At 37.7% G+C, this 18041-nt stretch overlaps 1 protein-coding gene across 2 annotated transcripts in view; it reads left to right on the top strand.

The window, feature by feature from the left end:
- The window catches only part of Msr1 (macrophage scavenger receptor 1), a 64373-nt gene that overhangs the window by 22115 nt on the left and 24217 nt on the right, over positions 1-18041 (top strand). Inside the window, exons 6-9 of one of the 2 annotated variants that reach the window (XM_041644417.1) lie at positions 1275-1355; positions 2760-2849; positions 11896-11949; positions 14104-16548. In XM_041644417.1, coding sequence (XP_041500351.1) covers positions 1275-1355; positions 2760-2849; positions 11896-11949; positions 14104-14114 — 236 coding nt within the window. In that variant the 3' untranslated portion in view covers positions 14115-16548. Of the gene's footprint in view, positions 1-1274; positions 1356-2759; positions 2850-11895; positions 11950-14103; positions 16549-18041 lie in introns of those variants that run through there. The other variant, XM_041644416.1, reaches the window with a different exon arrangement.

The following is an 18041-nucleotide window of genomic DNA, read 5'->3' on the forward strand; positions in this document are numbered from 1 at the left end:
TTGGTGTCATTTTCTTTGTTTGCTCTTGATTTTTCACTGTCTTACTCCATACACATTTTTACATTCATAATTATTTGGGTTATTTTGTGAGGATAATAATTCATGGGAACTTGGCCTCTGAATACCAAGTATCCATAGATGCCCATCTGTCTTATGAAGAGGCCCAGTATTTTTTCTCTGTTGTATGTATTTTGAATGACTGCAGAATTAGTTACTATAACTAATAAAAGAAAAATACTGTGTGATATTTGCTCTGTATTCTCTCTTAGGAAATAAACACAAGAAAATAACAGTCATGCTTACACACATACCATTTTCTTACACTCAGTTCTAGGAGTAAAGCCTAGGGCCCTGGACAGGCTGTGTTGGTATTCTATAATTGAATTCCACCTAGCCATCTGGTTTTGTTTGTAATTTTAAATATTTTGTTTGGAAATTGTTTAAAACTGTAAGTGGTGCAAAATGATAATAAGACGTCCCAGTGCATTTTGGAGAAATTATTCCTGTGGGTTTTGGTTGCCCTTAACTTCATTCTTCATCTCTCTGTAATGCCTGTGAGATCACTAATCTGGCATTTTGGGTGGAGAATGTTTGTATTAGGTAATTATTGTACTTCCACCATTTTCCAGTTTTGTGTGTTGTATCAGCCTTGTAATTGGTCTACATGGTCTACAGTTTACTCATTCTACCTAGAAAAGGAATCATCTAACTTTATCAACACTCATTTTGCAGATTTTTAGGTTTTAAAGTTAAAATATACTCCATTAATTTCCCCCATTCCATTTTTTTCCACCCAACCCTTCCCATGTACCCTACTTTCTATCTTTCAAATTTATGGCTTCTATTCCTTTAATTGTTGTGACATGTACATACATTCACCCACACACTCATACATACATATACACACATTCATATACATATGCATATTTATCTCCATCAAGAGTATTACAAACCTAAGTTTTAATATGTACAATATTTATGTTATTTTGTGTTATCACAATGACCTTTTCTCTCTTACCACTTTATTATAACCTAGCAAAATACTAACCTCACAACAGTATTTTTGTGATTTAATTTGAGGATATGACATTTTTCTCAGATGAGGCCATTACAGTTCTCAACATCAGAGTACTTAGCCATTTAGAAAGGTCAGCGTTATTCATTTTAAATTAATGTACAGCAAATAGAAATATTTGGATTTCCATATAACTATCTTGATAAATGATAATCTTACTCATGCTTTATAATTATAGTCAATACTGTGTTTCTTAAAGGACCTCCTGGACCCCGAGGAGAAAAGGGAGACCGAGGGCTCACTGGAGTAAGTGGTCCACCTGGCATTCCGGGTTTAAATGGTAAGGACATACTGTAATCACTTAATCATATACCATGAGGTTGAATGATGTGTATCCATGTTTGTAATTAGGGATGAATATCCATTTAATCTTTTCTGTGGTGTAGCTGTGTGTGAGTGTTTGTAAATCATCTCATGTGTTGGAAAATATAATGCATTCTAGCATCCTAATAACATGGCAAATTAAATGGTGAGTGTTAGTTTATTTTAAAGTATTTTATTATTTTATGTGTATGTTTTGGTTGCACATATGTCTGTGCACTGTGTAAATGCCTGGTATCTTCTGAGATGTGAAAAGGGTATCTGCTCTGCTCCAAAACCACAGAGAAACCCTGTCTCGAAAAAACCAAAAAAAAAAAAAAAAAACAAAAAAAAAAGAGAACTTGAGTTACAGATAATTGTTAGTTGCCATATGGGTTCCAGGAATCAAACATGTGTCCTCTGGAAGAGCAGCCAGTGCTTTTAACTACTGGGTCATCTCTCTAGCCCATGCACTAATTATTGATTTTGTACATTATTTAATTATTTAGCAACAGTTACTACAAGAGCTTTCTTATGAGTCTGAGGGCATTCATAGAGACCACATGCAATATATTGTTCACATAAACCTATATGTGAAGGAGAATAAGAAAATCACCTTCACATTGGATTAATTTGCATGCTATGATTTTTCCAGTTATATAGAAACATTAATGAGTCACAAAATTGTGCTTAATTATTTTCCTCTAAGGATGTCATAATCTTGAAAGCAATGTTTTGCAAGGAGATTATGGAAGACATAGAAAAGGAGAGAGAAAATGAACTTTCTTTGCTCAAAAAATAATTCTGTAACTAACAATAAAAACAATGTTATTGCCATGCATTCAAATTCCATCCTTTGCAAACAAATTTCCTTCATAATGTTTGCAAATAAAATAGACTGAATGATTTAAACACAATTAGAAAGGATGACTAATCAATTTACCTAAATACCTTGGATTTGTTTTTAGTTTTTCTCTTTAGATTAAATAAGCATTCTTTTTTTCTATAAATATTTTGACTAGTCAAAATTACATGGGAAAAAATACACCAAGTTAAAAATCATGAATAAAATCTATCATATAAGTATATTAAAATGTTAAGCTTCAAAAATTTTTTATACAAGTTATAGACAGATGATAGTAGCTTTCTAGCTAAAATGGAAAATGTAGTGCTTTTAGTTGACTGACAATGTGCTTTTCATTGACCGTAACATGCTCATTGCAACAAATTTATGTCATTTATTACATTATCTTTCAATTGAATGTGTGGATGGTTGGAAAATGTCATACTCTCCTCAGAGATTCACTTACTTCGTTTATTGGGTGCTCAAATATGTTTGAAAATTAATTGCTAGGCATTTTTGTTTTCCTTATTAACCATACAGGTGCTCCAGGCCTTAAAGGTGATCGGGGTCCAGCTGGCTTCCCTGGAAATAGAGGATACCCAGGGTCACCTGGAAAAGCGGGGAGGTCAGGTATTGTAAAGCTATGGTTGTTATCATAGAATATGAAAATAAACACTGGATCGTTGGTAGTGTTTCTAAAATGCTTGCATAAAAACCTGTACTTATAGAATAGCAGTACTCAAATAGTTAAATTTATAGTCTAAAATAAATTGAAATAGTTTTTACTCATGAGAGTAAAATTCCTATGCCCCAAAATAAAATAGTTGTGTACACAGATCATATATACAAATTCACACACACACACACACACACACACACACACATCTATTCATTTTACCCCATAGCAGCACACTGTGAAGAAAGTTATCTACCATACAGTAAGCAGAGTCAAAAGACTACCAAGAAAAAGAAGTGAACAGTATAAAGAGCCTTTTGACCACAATTGGCTAAATCTTGGTAAGTCCCAGTTGAAAAATAATATTCATAACAAAATTAATGGATTTATCTTACATATTAGTGCATAATAATCAATATTGCTCAGTAATGTCTCTTTTGCACAGAAAACAATTGTTATTACAACTAATTATATTAATAGACTAATATTGGATTGTGTTCTTTGTACAACAACATCAGTAAGGAATAAGATTATTTCCTATTTAAATGATAATAATACCAAGGGAATACAGTCCATATTGTTAAGATAGTTTTAATAGATTTTAGCACTTATAGGTTTATAGGAAAATGTCAAGGAAGGCATTCATTTTTCATACACCTCTCATTAAATACATTGAGGAAATATTTGATGCAAGTATTGAGCCAGTAGAAGTTTATAATTATTAGCAAGAGTCATTGAGTGCGTTATGGTTCCATATTGTATGAAGTGAACAGCATTCCATTTCTTTTTTTTTTCTTTTTTTTTTATTGAGAAAAGGAATAAAAAAAAATAAGTTTCCAGTTCCTCCCAGCCTCCCATTTCCCTCTTCCTCCTCCCACCCTTCTCCCCCTCCTCCCACCTTCTCGCCCTCCCCCCACTCCTTTCCCCCTCCCTCTCCAGTCCAAAGAGCAGTCAGGGTTTTCTTCCCTGTGGTAAGTCCTAGGTCCTCCCCACTCCGTCCATATCTAGGAAGGTGAACATCCACTGGCTAGGCTCCCACCAAGCCAGCACATTAAGCAGGATCAAAACCTCTTGCCATTGTCCTTTGCGTCTCATCAGCCCTCATTGTTCGCCATGTTCAGAGAGTCCAGTTTTATCCCATGCTTTTTCAGTCACAGTCCAGCTGGCCTTGGTGAGCTCCCAATAGATCAGCTCCACTGTCTCAGTGGGTGGGTGCACCCCTCGTGGTCCCGACTTCTTTGCTCATGTTCTCCCTCCTTCTGCACCTCATTGGGACCTTGGGAGCTCAGTCCAGTGCTCCAGTGTGGGTCTCTGTCTCTATCTCCATCCATCACCCGATGAAGGTTCTATGATGATATGCAAGATATTCGTCAGTATTAATATAGGATAGGGTCATTTCAGGTTCCCTATCCTCAGCTGCCCAAGGAACTAACTGGGGACATTGCCTTGGGCTCCTGGGAGCCACTCTAGGTTCAAGTCTCTTGCCAACCCTACAGTGGCTCCCTTAACTAAGAATTGTGGTTCCGTGCTCCCCTGTCCAACCTTCCTTTATCCCAATCCTCCTGTTTCCCCAAGGCCCCCCTCCTTCCCTTCTAACTTTTCTCTCCCCATCTCCCCTTACCCACATCCCACCCCACCCCCAAGATTCCAATTTTCTCCCCGGTAATTTTGTCTACTTCCCTTAGCCAAGAGGATAACTATATGTTTTTCCTTGGGTTCCCCTTCTTACTTAGCTTCTTTAGATTCACCTATTGTAGACTCCGTGACCCTTATTTATGGCTAGAAACCAATTATGAGTGAGTACATCCCATGTTCATCTTTTTGGGTCTGGGATACCTCACTCAGGATAGTGTTTTCTATTTCCATCCATTTGCATGCAAAATTGGAGAAGTCATTGTTTTTTACCGCTGAGTAGTACTCTAATGTGTAGATATTCCATACTTTCTTCATCCATTCTTCCATTGAAGGGCATCTAGGCTGTTTCCAGGTTCTGGCTATTACAAATAATACTGCTATGAACATAGTTGAACAAATGCTTTTGTCATATGATAGGGCATCTCTTGGGTATATTCCCAAGAGTGGTATTGCTGGGTCCAGGAGTAGGTTGATCTTGAATTTCCTGAGAAACCGAAACACTGACTTCCACAGTGGTTGCACAATGTTGCATTCCCACCAGCAATGGATGAGGGTACCCCTTCCTCCACAGCCTCTCCAGCAAAGGCTATACTTGGTGTTTTTGGCTTTAGCCATTCTGACAGGTGTAAGATGATATCTCAAAGTTGTTTTGATTTGCATTTCCCTGATTGCTAAGAAAGTTGAGCACGACCTTAAGTGTCTTTTGGCCATTTGAACTTCTTCTGTTGAGAATTCTCTGTTCAGTTCAGTGCCCCATTTTTTAATTGGGTTAATTAGCATTTTAAAGTCTAGTTTCTTGAGTTCTCTATATATTTTGGAGATCAGACCTTTGTCTGTTGCGGGGTTGGTGAAGATCTTCTCCCAGTCAGTAGGTTGCCTTTGTGTCTTAGTGACAGTGTCCTTTGCTTTGCAGAAGCTTCTCAGTTTTAGTAGGTCCCATTTATTCAATGTTGCCCTTAATGTCTGTGCTTCTGGGGTTATACATGGGAAGCGATCTCCTGTGCCCATCTGTTGTAGGGTATTTCCCACTTTCTCTTCTATCAGGTTCAGTGTGTTCGGGCTGATATTGAGGTCTTTAATCCATTTGGACTTGAGTTTTGTGCACGGTGAAAGATGTGGGTCTATTTTCATTCCTCTACAGGTTGATATCCAGTTGTGCCAGCACCATTTGTTGAAGATGCTTTCTTTCTTCCATTGTATACTTTTAGCTCCTTTATCAAAAATGAGGTGTTCATAGGTTTGTGGGTTAAAATCCGGGTCTTCTATACGATTCCATTGGTCGACTTCTCTGTTTTTATGCCAGTACCACACTGTTTTCATTACTGTAGCTCTGTAATAGAGTTTGAAGTCAGGGATGGTAATGCCTCCAGAAGATCCTTTATTGTATAGGATTGTTTTGGCTATCCTGGGTTTTTTGTTTTTCCATATAAAGTTGATTATTGTCCTCTCCAGATCTGTGAAGAATTTTGATGGGATCTTGATGGGGATTGCATTGAATCTATAAACTGCCTTAGGTAGAATTGCCATTTTTACTATGTTGATCCTCCCAATCCAAGAGCAAGGGAGATCCATCCATTTTTTGGTATCCTCTTCAATTTCTTTCTTCAATGCCTTAAAGTTCTCGTCAAATAGATCTTTCACTTCCTTGTTTAGATTTACCCGAAGATATTTTATGCTGTTTGTGGCTATCGTGAATGGTGAAGCTTCTCTGATTTCACTCTCTGCTTCCCTATCCTTTGTGTATAAGAGGGCGACTGATTTTTTGGAGTTGATCTTGTATCCTGCCACATTACTAAAGCTGTTTTACAGCTGTAAAAGTTCTTTGGTGGAGATTAGGGGGTTGCTTAAGTACACTATCATATCATCTGCGAATAACGAAAGTTTAACTTCTTCCTTTCCAATTCGAATCCCCTTGATCCCATTATGTTGTCTTATTGCTATTGCTAGAACTTCAAGTACTATATTGAAGAGGTATGGTGAGAGTGGACAGCCTTGTCGTGTTCCTGAGTTAAGCGGGATGGCTTTGAGTTTCTCTCCGTTTAATTTGATGTTAGCTGTCGGTTTGCTGTATATAGCTTTTATTATATTTAGGTATGACCCTTGTATCCCTAATCTCTCCAAGACTTTTAACATAAATGGATGTTGAATTTTGTCGAATGCTTTTTCAGCATCTAATGAAATGATCATATGGTTTTTTTCTTTCAGTTTATTTATATGCTGGATTACATTGATAGATTTTCGTATGTTGAACCAGCCCTGCATCTCAGGAATGAAGCCTACTTGATCATAATGGATAATTTTTCAGATGTGTTCTTGGATTCGGTTTGCCAGTATTTTGTTGAGGATTTTTGCGTCGATGTTCATGAGTGAGATTGGCCTGTAATTCTCTTTCCTGGTTGAGTCTTTGTGTGGTTTTGGTATCAGAGTAACTGTAGCTTCATAAAAGGAATTAGATAATGACCCTTCTGTTTCTATATTGTGGAATACATTAAGGAGTATAGGTATTAGGTCTTCTTGGAAGTTCTGGTAGAATTCCGCATTGAAACCATCTGGTCCTGGGCTTTTTTTGGTAGGGAGGTTTTTGATAACAGCTTCTAATCCTTCGCGACCAACAGGTCTGTTTAGATTGTACACCTGGTCCTGGTGTAATTTTGGTATATGGTATTTATCTAAAAAAGTGTCCATTTCTTTTACATTTTCCAGTTTTGTGTTATACAGGCTTTTGTAATAAGATCTAATGATTCTCAGAATTTCCTCTGTGTCTGTGGTTATGTCCCTCTTTTCATTTCTGATCTTATTAATTTGCGTACTCTCTCTCTGCCGTTTGATTAGTTTGGATAGGGGTTTATCAATCTTGTTGATTTTCTCCAGGAACCAGCTTTTTGTTTCATTGATTCTTGGGATTGCTTTTTGTGTTTCTATTTTGTTGATTTCAGCCCTCAGTTTGATTATTTCCAGTCTTCTACTCCTCCTAGGTGAGTCTGCTTCTTTTTTTTCTAGAGCTTTCAGGTGGGCTGTTAAGTCTCCAATATGTGCTTTCTCTGTTTTCTTTAAGTGGGCACTTAGTGCGATGAACTTTCCTCTTAGGACTGCTTTCATAGTGTCCCAGAAGTTCGAGTATGTTGTTTCTTTATTTTCATTGAATTCAAGGAAGACTTTAATTTCTTTCTTTATTTCTTCCTTAATCCAGGTATGGTAGTTAACTGTTCAGTTTCCATGAGTTTGTAGGCTTTCTGGGGGTAGCATTGTTGTTGAATTCTAACTTTAATCCATGGTGATCTGATAAGACACAAGTGGTTACTAATATTTTTTTGTAACTGTGTAAATTAGCTTTGCTACCGAGTATGTGGTCAATTTTTGAGAAGGTTCCATGAGCTGCAGAGAAGAAGGTATATTCTCTCCTATTTGGGTGGAATAATCTATAGATGTCTGTTAAGTCCATTTGCTACATTACCTCCATTAATTCTCTAATTTCTCTATTAGGTTTCTGTTTGATTGACCTGTCCATTGGTGAGAGAGGAGTGTTGAAGTCTCCTACTATTAGTGTATGTGGTTTGATGGCAGCCTTGAGTTTTAGTAATGTTTCTTTTACATACGTGGGCGCTTTTATATTAGGGGCGTAGATATTCAGGATTGAGACTTCATCCTGATGAATTGTACCTGTTATGAGTATAAAATGTCCCTCTCCATCTCTTCTGATTGATTTAAGTTTGAAGTCAACTTTTTAGAAATTAGTATGGCCACACCTGCTTGTTTCTTAGGTCCATTTGCTTGATAAGCTTTTTCCCAGCCCTTTACTCTGAGTAGGTGCCTGTCTTTGTGGTTGAGGTGTGTTTCTTGTAAACAGCAGAATGTTGGATCCTGTTTTCGTATCCAATCTCTTAGCCTGTGCCTTTTTATAGGTGAGTTGAGCCCATTGACATTAAGTGATATTAATGACCAGTGGTTGTTAACTCCGGTCACTTTTTTAGTAGTAGGGTTTGTGTGTTTCCCTTCTTTGAGTTGCGCTGGTGAAATGTCTCTAGATGACTGAGTTATTGTGGGCATTGTTGGACTCCTTGGTTAGTGATTTTTCTTCTATTATTTTCTGGAAGGCTGGATTTGTGGCTATGCATTGTTTAAATTTGTTTTTATCCTGGAAAATTTTGTTTTCTCCATTTATAGTGATCGAAAGCTTGGCTGGATATAGTAGTCTGGGTTTGCATCCATGATCTCTTAGTTTTTGCAGTACATCTATCCAGGACCTGCTTTCATGGTTTCCATAGAGAAGTCAGGTGTAAGTCTGATATGTTTACCTTCATAAGTAACTTGGCCTTTTTCCTTTGCGGCTCTTAATATTCTTTCTTTATTCTGTATATTTTGTGTTTTGATTATTATATGGTGAGGGGATGGTTTTTTTTTTTTTTTGATCCAGCCTATTTGGTGTTCTGTATGCTTCTTGAACCTTCATAGGTATCTCTTTCTTCAGGTTGGGAAAGTTTTCTTCTATAATTTTATTAAGTATATTTTCTGGACCGTTGAGCTGCCCTTCTTCTCCTTCTTCTACTCCAATTATTCTTAGGTTTGGTCTTTTTATTGTGTCCCAGATTTCCTGAATGTTTTGTGATGAGAATTTGTTGGTTTTGCTGTTTTCTTTGATCAGTGTGTTTATTTTCTCTATGGTATCTTCAGTGTCTGACATTCTTTCTTCTATCTCTTGTAATCTGTTGTTAGTACTTGTCTCTGTCGTTCCTGTTCGTCTACCCAGATTTTCCATCTCCATTCTTCCCTCGGTTTGTGCTTTCTTCGTTGCTTCCATTTCATTCTTCAAGTCTTGAACCGCTTCCCTAACCTGTTTGATTGCTTTTTCTTGTTTCTCTTGGTTTTCTTGCCTGTCTATGAGCGATTTATTCATTTCCTCTACCTTTTTGTTTGTAATCTCTAATTGTTTATGGCAGTTTTTCACCTCCTGTTTAAGGTCCTCTATCATTTTCATATAGTTCACTTTTGAGTCGATATCTTCTATTTCTTCTCGAGTAGGGTATACAATTCTACTTATTTCGGGATCCCTGGATTCTGGTGGTGTCATGTTGCCTTTCAGGTTGTCAGAGGAATTCTTGCATTGGTGCCTTCCCATCTCTTCCTTCTAATGGAGCCAGGAGATGCCTGGTGTCTTGGTCCAGTCTTTGCTGTGATTGACTTTCTGGGTATATCTCTTCAGTGTAGAAGCATGGACCGTTCCCGTCCTGATGGGATTCCTCAGCAACTAAATAGGGCCGCCGGTACCCCAATGCTCCAGTGCCAAAAGGATGAATGGAGCAAGGGGGGGGGGCGGTATCCAGAAGAGTGCAGGAGGTGAAGGTGCCCAGGCTCCCTAACAGGGGAACCTGAGGCCTGCCCAGTAGGCAGGAACTCACCACTCTGGGTGGGTAGCCTTAGTGTAGGAGCTTAAAACTGTTCTTGAGCACTGGTCCTAGCATACAGCAGGGCAGGGTTGGGGAGGGGTGCTGGGGGGCTGGATCGTGAGAGAGAAAGACAGCCCTACAAAAGGAGCTGGGGGAGGGGGGTTTGTGCTCTCTTTCGGGACAGTCTGCCCCTGGATAGCACACACTCACCCGTCCAGATGGGATTCCTCAGCAACTAAATAGGGCCGCCGGTAGCCCAATGATCCAGGGCCAAATGGATGAATGGAGCAAGGGGGGGGGTATCCAGGTGCGCACCCGAAGCCTGGCGCCGGAGCTGAAGGTGCCCGGGCTCCCTTACAGGGGACCCTGAGGCCTGCCCGGTAGGCAGGCACTCACTGCTCTGGGTGGGTAGCCTTAGTGTAGGAGCTTAAAACTGTTCTTGAGCACTGGTCCTAGCATACAGCAGGTCAGGGTTGGGGAGGGGTGCTGGGGGGGCTGGCTCGTGCCCAGCATTCCATTTCTATAGTGTTACAGAATAGATTCTTAGTTGCAAGATAAGTTGTGATCCTCCTAAACTCTATGAACTCTTCACCCAACCTCTACCACACTTCAGTACATGAATGGATAAACAAGTTGTGAAGAAGGCAGAAAGCAGAATCATAATTGGCAACAAAGAGAAACAGACAATAAGCCACAAAATGATATGGAAAAATCTTAAATGCAAATTGCCAACTGAAAGAATCTGATCTGAAAATACTAAACTTGAAGATTCCAACTGTGTGCTCTTCTGGAAAAGGCAAAGTTGTGGAGTCAGGAAATACATCTCTGGTTGCCAGGTGTCTAGAGAAGGGGCCATGGTAGTTAGGCAGATCACAGGGTATTCTTGGGATCCTCTTCTGTGTAATGCTGGTGTTACACTGTATAGAAACTGTAGCTTTACTGTATCGACATCACTGTATAGAAACAGTGGCAGCAGTTGCACAACTATTTTTCCTTCCAAAGCATGAAATTCAAGCTGAAATGTTGAAACTGAGTTTTATATTGTGGCTCTTTCTCTGGGAAGAATAGAAACGATGAACCATAAATGCCCATCATAAATGTTACTTTTCTCCCATTTACATTTTTAGATCTTTTATTTTTCTTCTGGAACAATCTGAAAATGTGGTAACACTCTTTATTAAGGAGGAGTATTCTTTAAAAATTAAAATGTTGGGGTCTGACCCATGATGAATGTTTCCATATTCACTTCTAAGTTTGAATCACTGACCCTTATGTAACACTTGGGCTACATCCCTATGTAAATAGATGGGTATTCTTGTAGCCAAATGTGATTAGTCTACAGAATTAAGGAACCAATTAACATTTAGGAATGGAGTCATAAGAATTCCATTATGTCCCTGGACTTATACAATCCAGTCTTTCGGATGTTCTGTTGCAAAGGAATAAATAAGGAGACATAAAATAAATTTGTAATGGGAAATAGTAAAGATATGGGATGAGTTAGAAGATGTTGAGCTGTTGGAGGAGGGAAAAGGCAAGGTCAGATAGAGAGGAAAATGAAAACGAACATGCAAAATTATACTACATTTCTGTTTTGCCTGTTTTGTGAAAAGGGGACATATCACACCCTTGTAAATAATTGTAGATGTTATAATACTAAAATTATAATGGGGTTTCAAAAGTGGCTGCCATCATTATCAGCATGGAATGGTTATTATATTTGACTAACTATAAGTTGTTATAAATTGGTGTCTTATTTTGTGGTGTCCTATTTCCATTTAAAACAAGTTCTGTGGAGTTTGAAACCGTGCCTTAGTGGTATAGCATGGGTTTAGTATACACTGGCCTTGAGTACAATCTCCAGCACTCCCAAATGAAAGAGAATAAAGAGAAAAAGAAAGAGGTAGTCGAGAAGCAGAGTAAGATATCAGCATTTTCTGTTGAACTAATTCTTTTCTCTTTTGCTGTTTTTCCCCCTAAGGATATCCTGGACCTAAAGGCCAAAAGGGAGAAAAGGGGAGTGGAGGCATATCAAGTAAGTTCATGACTTCTTGTTTTCTATGTCAGTTTCTTTTTAAAATAAAGTTAGAATTTGATATTAGTAGTGTAGGCTTAAAACAAACATTGAGAGATTTAGAATTATCTGCAGAGTTTCTGGAGAAGCCAGCCACAGTTTTTTTCCAAATAAAACATGCTAATTAGAATAAAACAAATAGATTAGATTACACAACTCTTTCAAACTCATTATGCATTTGTATTCTGTTTTTCTTCTTCTTTTTTGATTAGCACTATTTTCTAAAGAAAAAATCACACAGAAAATTGTCCAATTTTCAAGTCAATTTTTACCCACTGAAGAGAAATCAAGCTTTTGAATAGAAACAATCATAGTCCCCTTACACACTAAGTGAGCCCATGAAAAGCTTGTATATAGACACGTGGGCAAGCTGAAGACTTTAACAGAGCAATTCCCAGGCAGCTAGAGCTTTTGTTTTATTTTGTTTTTACTAAAACCTTGAAAATGTCACATTATATATCCAAGACTTTCCAACCTTCAAAGGAATAGATTTCACATCAGGAAGCTCCATTATAATGCAAACTTTTCATTGAAATGCAAAAGACCTGAGTATCAGATTTTAAAAATTAAGTATCAACTGAGATGGCAATAGTATCCTGGCTCTAAGTAATTTTGTTATGTGTATAGGATGAATATACATTAACGTAATAATTGTGAAGAGAATTGGATACCCCACTTGGGTTATTGAAATCAGAGTGCCAACCTGTCTTACAAAAAGGGTCTACATGTGAGATGCATGTCTGGTATGAGCCACAGCCATGCCTTCCTTGTTCAGAGCTCTGTTTTAGACAGATCATGATAAAGTTTTTATTAACAAAACCTTGCTGGTTTTAGCTGGGATCATTTTTTTTTTCAAAAACATAGAATCAGTATTTCCTTGTTGTCACAAAAATTTACTCTAGCCTAATACATTGTACAGATGGCACAATTAGACAGCATGGGGTTATGACTGTTATGAACCATTGCAGTCCAATTCAACTATGATGCTTTCAAAGCTGAACAACACATAGGAGTGATGGAATCCTCAGTACTTGGGTGCTTTCCCCACTGCTCTTAGCATATTAAGGCAACATAACCGCATTCCCTTGTCCTTGTTTCCTTTCAGGTGGCCACTTCTCTGCTGATTGCTTTTTAATGGCCCTTTATCTCCTTTCTCTTTCATCCCTTCTAGTTTCAGATGATCTCTTATCAGCCTCTAGTTCTTAAGTTTCTGCGTATCTTTGTCTATGTCTTTATTTTCTCACACTTTAAGTATCTTGATCTGATCTCCTTTCCCTGAGGCTTTGTCAGAGCTTTGAAACATTGACCGTAATTGAGTGTGGCACCTAAGGAACTTTTCTACTTTTAATCTATAGATTGTAAAGCCACTCCGCTTTTTGGTTCTGGCAGCTTCTAAATACTTGTAATAATTTTTCAGCTATGTCTAGAAATTTGCATTACAAATTTGGATGACTATTTGGGAGTTTGAGTACTTTCTCTGAGGAAGCAGTAAGAGCTCTTTGAGGAGGGAATGAGTGTAAACAGCCTCTTGATTCTTCGCCATGTCCCCCCAGAGAGAATGGAAAGCAATTCCACAACACCCCAAAAGAAGAAACAATAATATGCATATGTATCTAATGTAAAAGGTCCTGGTTTTCTGTGTTTAATATGCAATCACAAGTGCTTCGGCCTCTTTTCTCTCAGTGACTAGATATTTTTTTCAAAATACTACAAAAAATTACAGAGATATCACAATTACCCCAATGTAGTCATTTATTTCCCTACTCTTAAATGGTCAATAATTTTTGCTTGCTTTGGTTTGGCTTTAATAATCAATGTTCTATTCACCATTTCCTATGATGTTTTGTGAGAATGTTGTGAAATATAGGATTTACCAGAAATATAATCAATAGTTCAAGGTTATATGCATTTTACAAAGAGGTCTTGCAAATGCCTCCACAATGATTCTATAGATTATTCTGAATGAAATTACTCAGATCTGCACATTTTAATCATGATCTTAAATATTATATTGAATTAATTCAATGTATATTTTAATAATTCAGGTATTTTTGAAATATAAGAAAATAATCCTGATTTCCTTTTTTACCTATGCACCTGATTACATTGGGGCAGGACCCTTTTAAGATCAGGTGGGCTGAGCAGAATGCTCCACTATCATCTCCTTAAAAGGCCTTTCACCTCTGGACAAGCCATCAGAACAACTGACTTCCGGGATCTTTCTGCAGCTCCTTCAAATGACTTTGGCTCCTGTGTCATGTCATTGCCTGGTCTCTTCACAACCTCTTCTCCTGACTCTGGGTGCTGCGCAGGCTCCCAATTCCATATGTATACCATCATGCCCTCTGCTGTAATAACCACCATCCCTTGACACCCTTCACTTAGATGCACTCATATGCTGTCTACTGGGATGTTCCTGCCTCCTTCAGCCCTCCCGCTGCTCACTCACCTAATCTTGTGGAATCCAATTTAACCCATTGGGCTCTAGGAGAAACTTCATGGATATTGATTAAATATGGGTTCTTTAATATCAAGACATTGTTCCCAAATAGCAATAGGAATAGAATAAAAAAAATCTGTCCATCCATTCTTTCACTCATTCATTTAGCATATGTTCAATGTGTGTGTTGTGAAGTCAGAAATAACAATAAATATGTTTTTCTAAATGTATAGATATAAATATACCAGTTATAAACAAACCACAGAAGACTAACCTAGGAAACTAATAGGGCGAAATAGACATTGAAAGGAGATAGATACTCGTGTCTTTTATATTAGAAATAACCTTATTTTTATTGCTTATTTCACAATGCTACCTTCTTATTATGGAGTAGAGAGAGATAAAGCATAATTTGATAATTTCTTCAATATGTTTGAATGAGAACCAAACCTAACTTCATGAATTGCCTATTCATTTCAACAAAAATATTTGATCATAAAAAGAAAATCAAAGATTTTATTCTAGAAAGCTCTTTATATTTACTTGAATTTTATGTTTGAAGTGTATATACTAGAAAATAAATATTACAATAGACATGAGATATTTTATAGAAAAAATGCAAAACAGGAGAAGAAAAGAAAAGAAAATGCAAAAATAATAAAGACATAAGATCCCATGAAGCTTTCATGTTGATTCCTCTTTGTGGGCCAACAAAGAATATTTCCCAGGGTTTTCTATTTTCTTCTTCATGTTTTAACACTAAACCCTAAGGTCCACAGCATTAAGATAGAAGCACATTTCTATTTGTATACCTATATGTATCTCAGTTTTTCCATTTTTTGCTCTGCCAAATGATGTCCCTTCCTACCTCACAGGGTTGTTGTGGGGACCAAATTACATGTGTGAAGATGTTCTGTAAAATCATAATGACCTTTAAAGTCGAAGGAATGGTTCGTAGCAATCCTTCTGAACATAACAGCTATTCTTTGCCATTTTTATGCAGACATATTAAATCTCTAATCATATTAGGACATAAAAAAATCGAAATGCCAGGAGCCATATATATGTTTTGGGCAAAAAGAGAGATGTTAGAGAATAAGACAATATTTTTATGTTAGATGGATGATCAGTGCAAGTGTGCCCAGATCATAAATCAGTGAATTTGTCTTAGCACAGCAGAAGAGTATTAGTTGCAAGTAAGAGAAGCAGCTAAACCAGAGGCCGTATCTGTTGACAGAGGTCATAACAAAATGTCAAACTAATAAAGCAAGAGTCTGGGCTTCATAGAATGAAACCTGAGCCCAGGACATTCGTTGAAAAAGTTCTGAAAATGGTAGAAAAAATTGATATTGTCACTGGTAGTAGGTTCTGTCAGTAGGTCTGTGTCTGCATGCTACCAAGATATGATCAAATCTGGTCATAAAGGAAAAGAAAAAGGAATTAGCCAGTGATTGTCGTAGTCTACAGTACTAACTGACTAGTAATTCTATGCAAACATCTAGGGAAATAATTGGATTTGGGCATGTGACTTAATTGGCTGGGCTGTTGAGTGTGTGTGTGTGTGTGTGTGTGTGTGTGTGTGTGCGACTATTTTCTTGTGCCAGAAAGCATTGCTGTGGCCAATTTTGGCTTCATACAGAATAACCCTGGTCCCAGGTGTGCAGGCAAATTGTAGGAATTCGGTTTTCAAGGCATCTATCTTCCAAACTAAGCATGGATGCTGAAGTGTGTAATATTAACCTGAACTTCCCAAATTAACGAAGACAGCTCTGTCTTTCTCTTTGGATAAAAACAGATTCCAAATGCCCTGTTCAAAGGCATCAATTATCCCAACTTTTATCATGTATGATGAAAAGTGACAAATGACGTGTTTCGATGCCTTGTTGACTAGAAAGAGTGTTTTTTGTCAAGCAAGGGAACCATATAAGCAAACACTGGGAAGCACCATCTTAAACGGTTCTGATGCTAATCTGTGCTGTGTCAGCAAGCTCTGCACATCATCAAAAGGAGAGATACAATGTTAATCTTTGGAATCTTATTCTGAAATTCCTACAATGTTGTGAAAAAATGCATTTGCTATGATTTGTACTGATAACTCAACTCAATCGTCAATAAACTTCTGGTCTGTCTCAAAACATTTAGTTGACTTAAGTTAAAGCTTCCTTCTCCCATCACTAACTATGATAATGAACATTCAAGGATGCTTGCTGTGTACAGGGTACTTCTGATGCATTTTCATACCTAATACTAAAAGAGCCATTGGGGTAACTGCTATTAGTATCAGTGTTTCATGAACTTGAATCTAATGTTAACTGCTAATAAAAGAAAATAGGGCAAATTCAAACATAGGCCAACCAGTTTCCAAATCCTCATGACTCTGTGAAATGTTTCCACACTAGTCAAATATTCTATGCATGCTAATATTACAGATATTTCATACAGAGGGTTTGGAAGTAGAAGAAGAGAGAGGATATTTGCAATTAGCAATTCCATTTTACAGAATGAGCCTTATAATTGAGATAAAAATCTATAGAGTAGGTCAAATTCCAAAAGTATACTATTGAGTCATCTTTGTTTATGTTTCCACCAACATAACTACTGCACATGTTGCCTGCTTTCTCTCCCTCAAGTCTATTACTCAGACACATCGTCTTCCTGGAAGTGCTCTCAAGACTTCCATTATCACTAATGAGAGTTACTTACTTGCACCTTGGGGAAAGCTACCTGCTAATAGTCTACCTTTATTTCAGTAACGGACTCAGTGTTCACATTTTCTGGTATCATTGGCTGCTTTGATGCCTCCTTGCACTTAAAGTGTTTTCTTTTCCTGAAGTTCCAGAGTGTACTTTCCACAGGAGCACTAGTTATGGCCATCAAAACAAGGCACATTACACCAGAGCAGGAATAGCGCTCCTTAAATTAAACAAGTGCTACCTAGTTTTATGACAGTTGCGTTTTGTCAATAGCTTCAAATGATCCTCCTAGTTGTTAATAAAAGCAAACAACATTCCCCTAACACAATATGTATGGTCCTTAATAATACTATTAATATGTCTTGTAAATGGAACCAGAGATTTAAATCAGCAATGGACAAGTAGTTAGCTTGTTCTGTTCAGTACGTCTCCCCAACGACTCTCACAGCCGGAACTTCATTAGATCCAACTAGAAAGGAAAAGTCACTATAATTCTTTCCAGGATTTGTACCAGCAGATTTGAAGTTCAACCAGTATGGACATGGGTTCAGAAAGAGAAAAGAGGCCTAGCATGGATGCTACCCATCCTTCTATAACCTCAGAGGAACCAAGAATCTCCCTGCACCCATCTCTAGCCATAAAATACTGTCTTCTGTGTTACAGTGGAAAATTCTGCTTTATAGGAACACAGGATCATCTACTCGTTCCCCTAAAGTGCCTTATAAGTAAGGACTTGCAGCTTATTATTTGGTCTTCTCCTGCTGTCTTGTCTGGAAGTGAGTTACAGTTAGGAACTGAATCTCAAGTTCAATTCCCTAGAACAACAGCTAGCTTGACAGCACAGGACATGTGCAAGGGGACCACTGCAATACTCGAGCTGGGTCCTCGTCACCATTCCTTAGAATACTGAAGTTATTCTA

The sequence above is a fragment of the Microtus oregoni genome, unplaced genomic scaffold (assembly GCF_018167655.1).
Source record: "Microtus oregoni isolate MIOR12 unplaced genomic scaffold, Mior012 000096F_ref0000112, whole genome shotgun sequence".
Classification (NCBI taxonomy): domain Eukaryota; kingdom Metazoa; phylum Chordata; class Mammalia; order Rodentia; family Cricetidae; genus Microtus; species Microtus oregoni.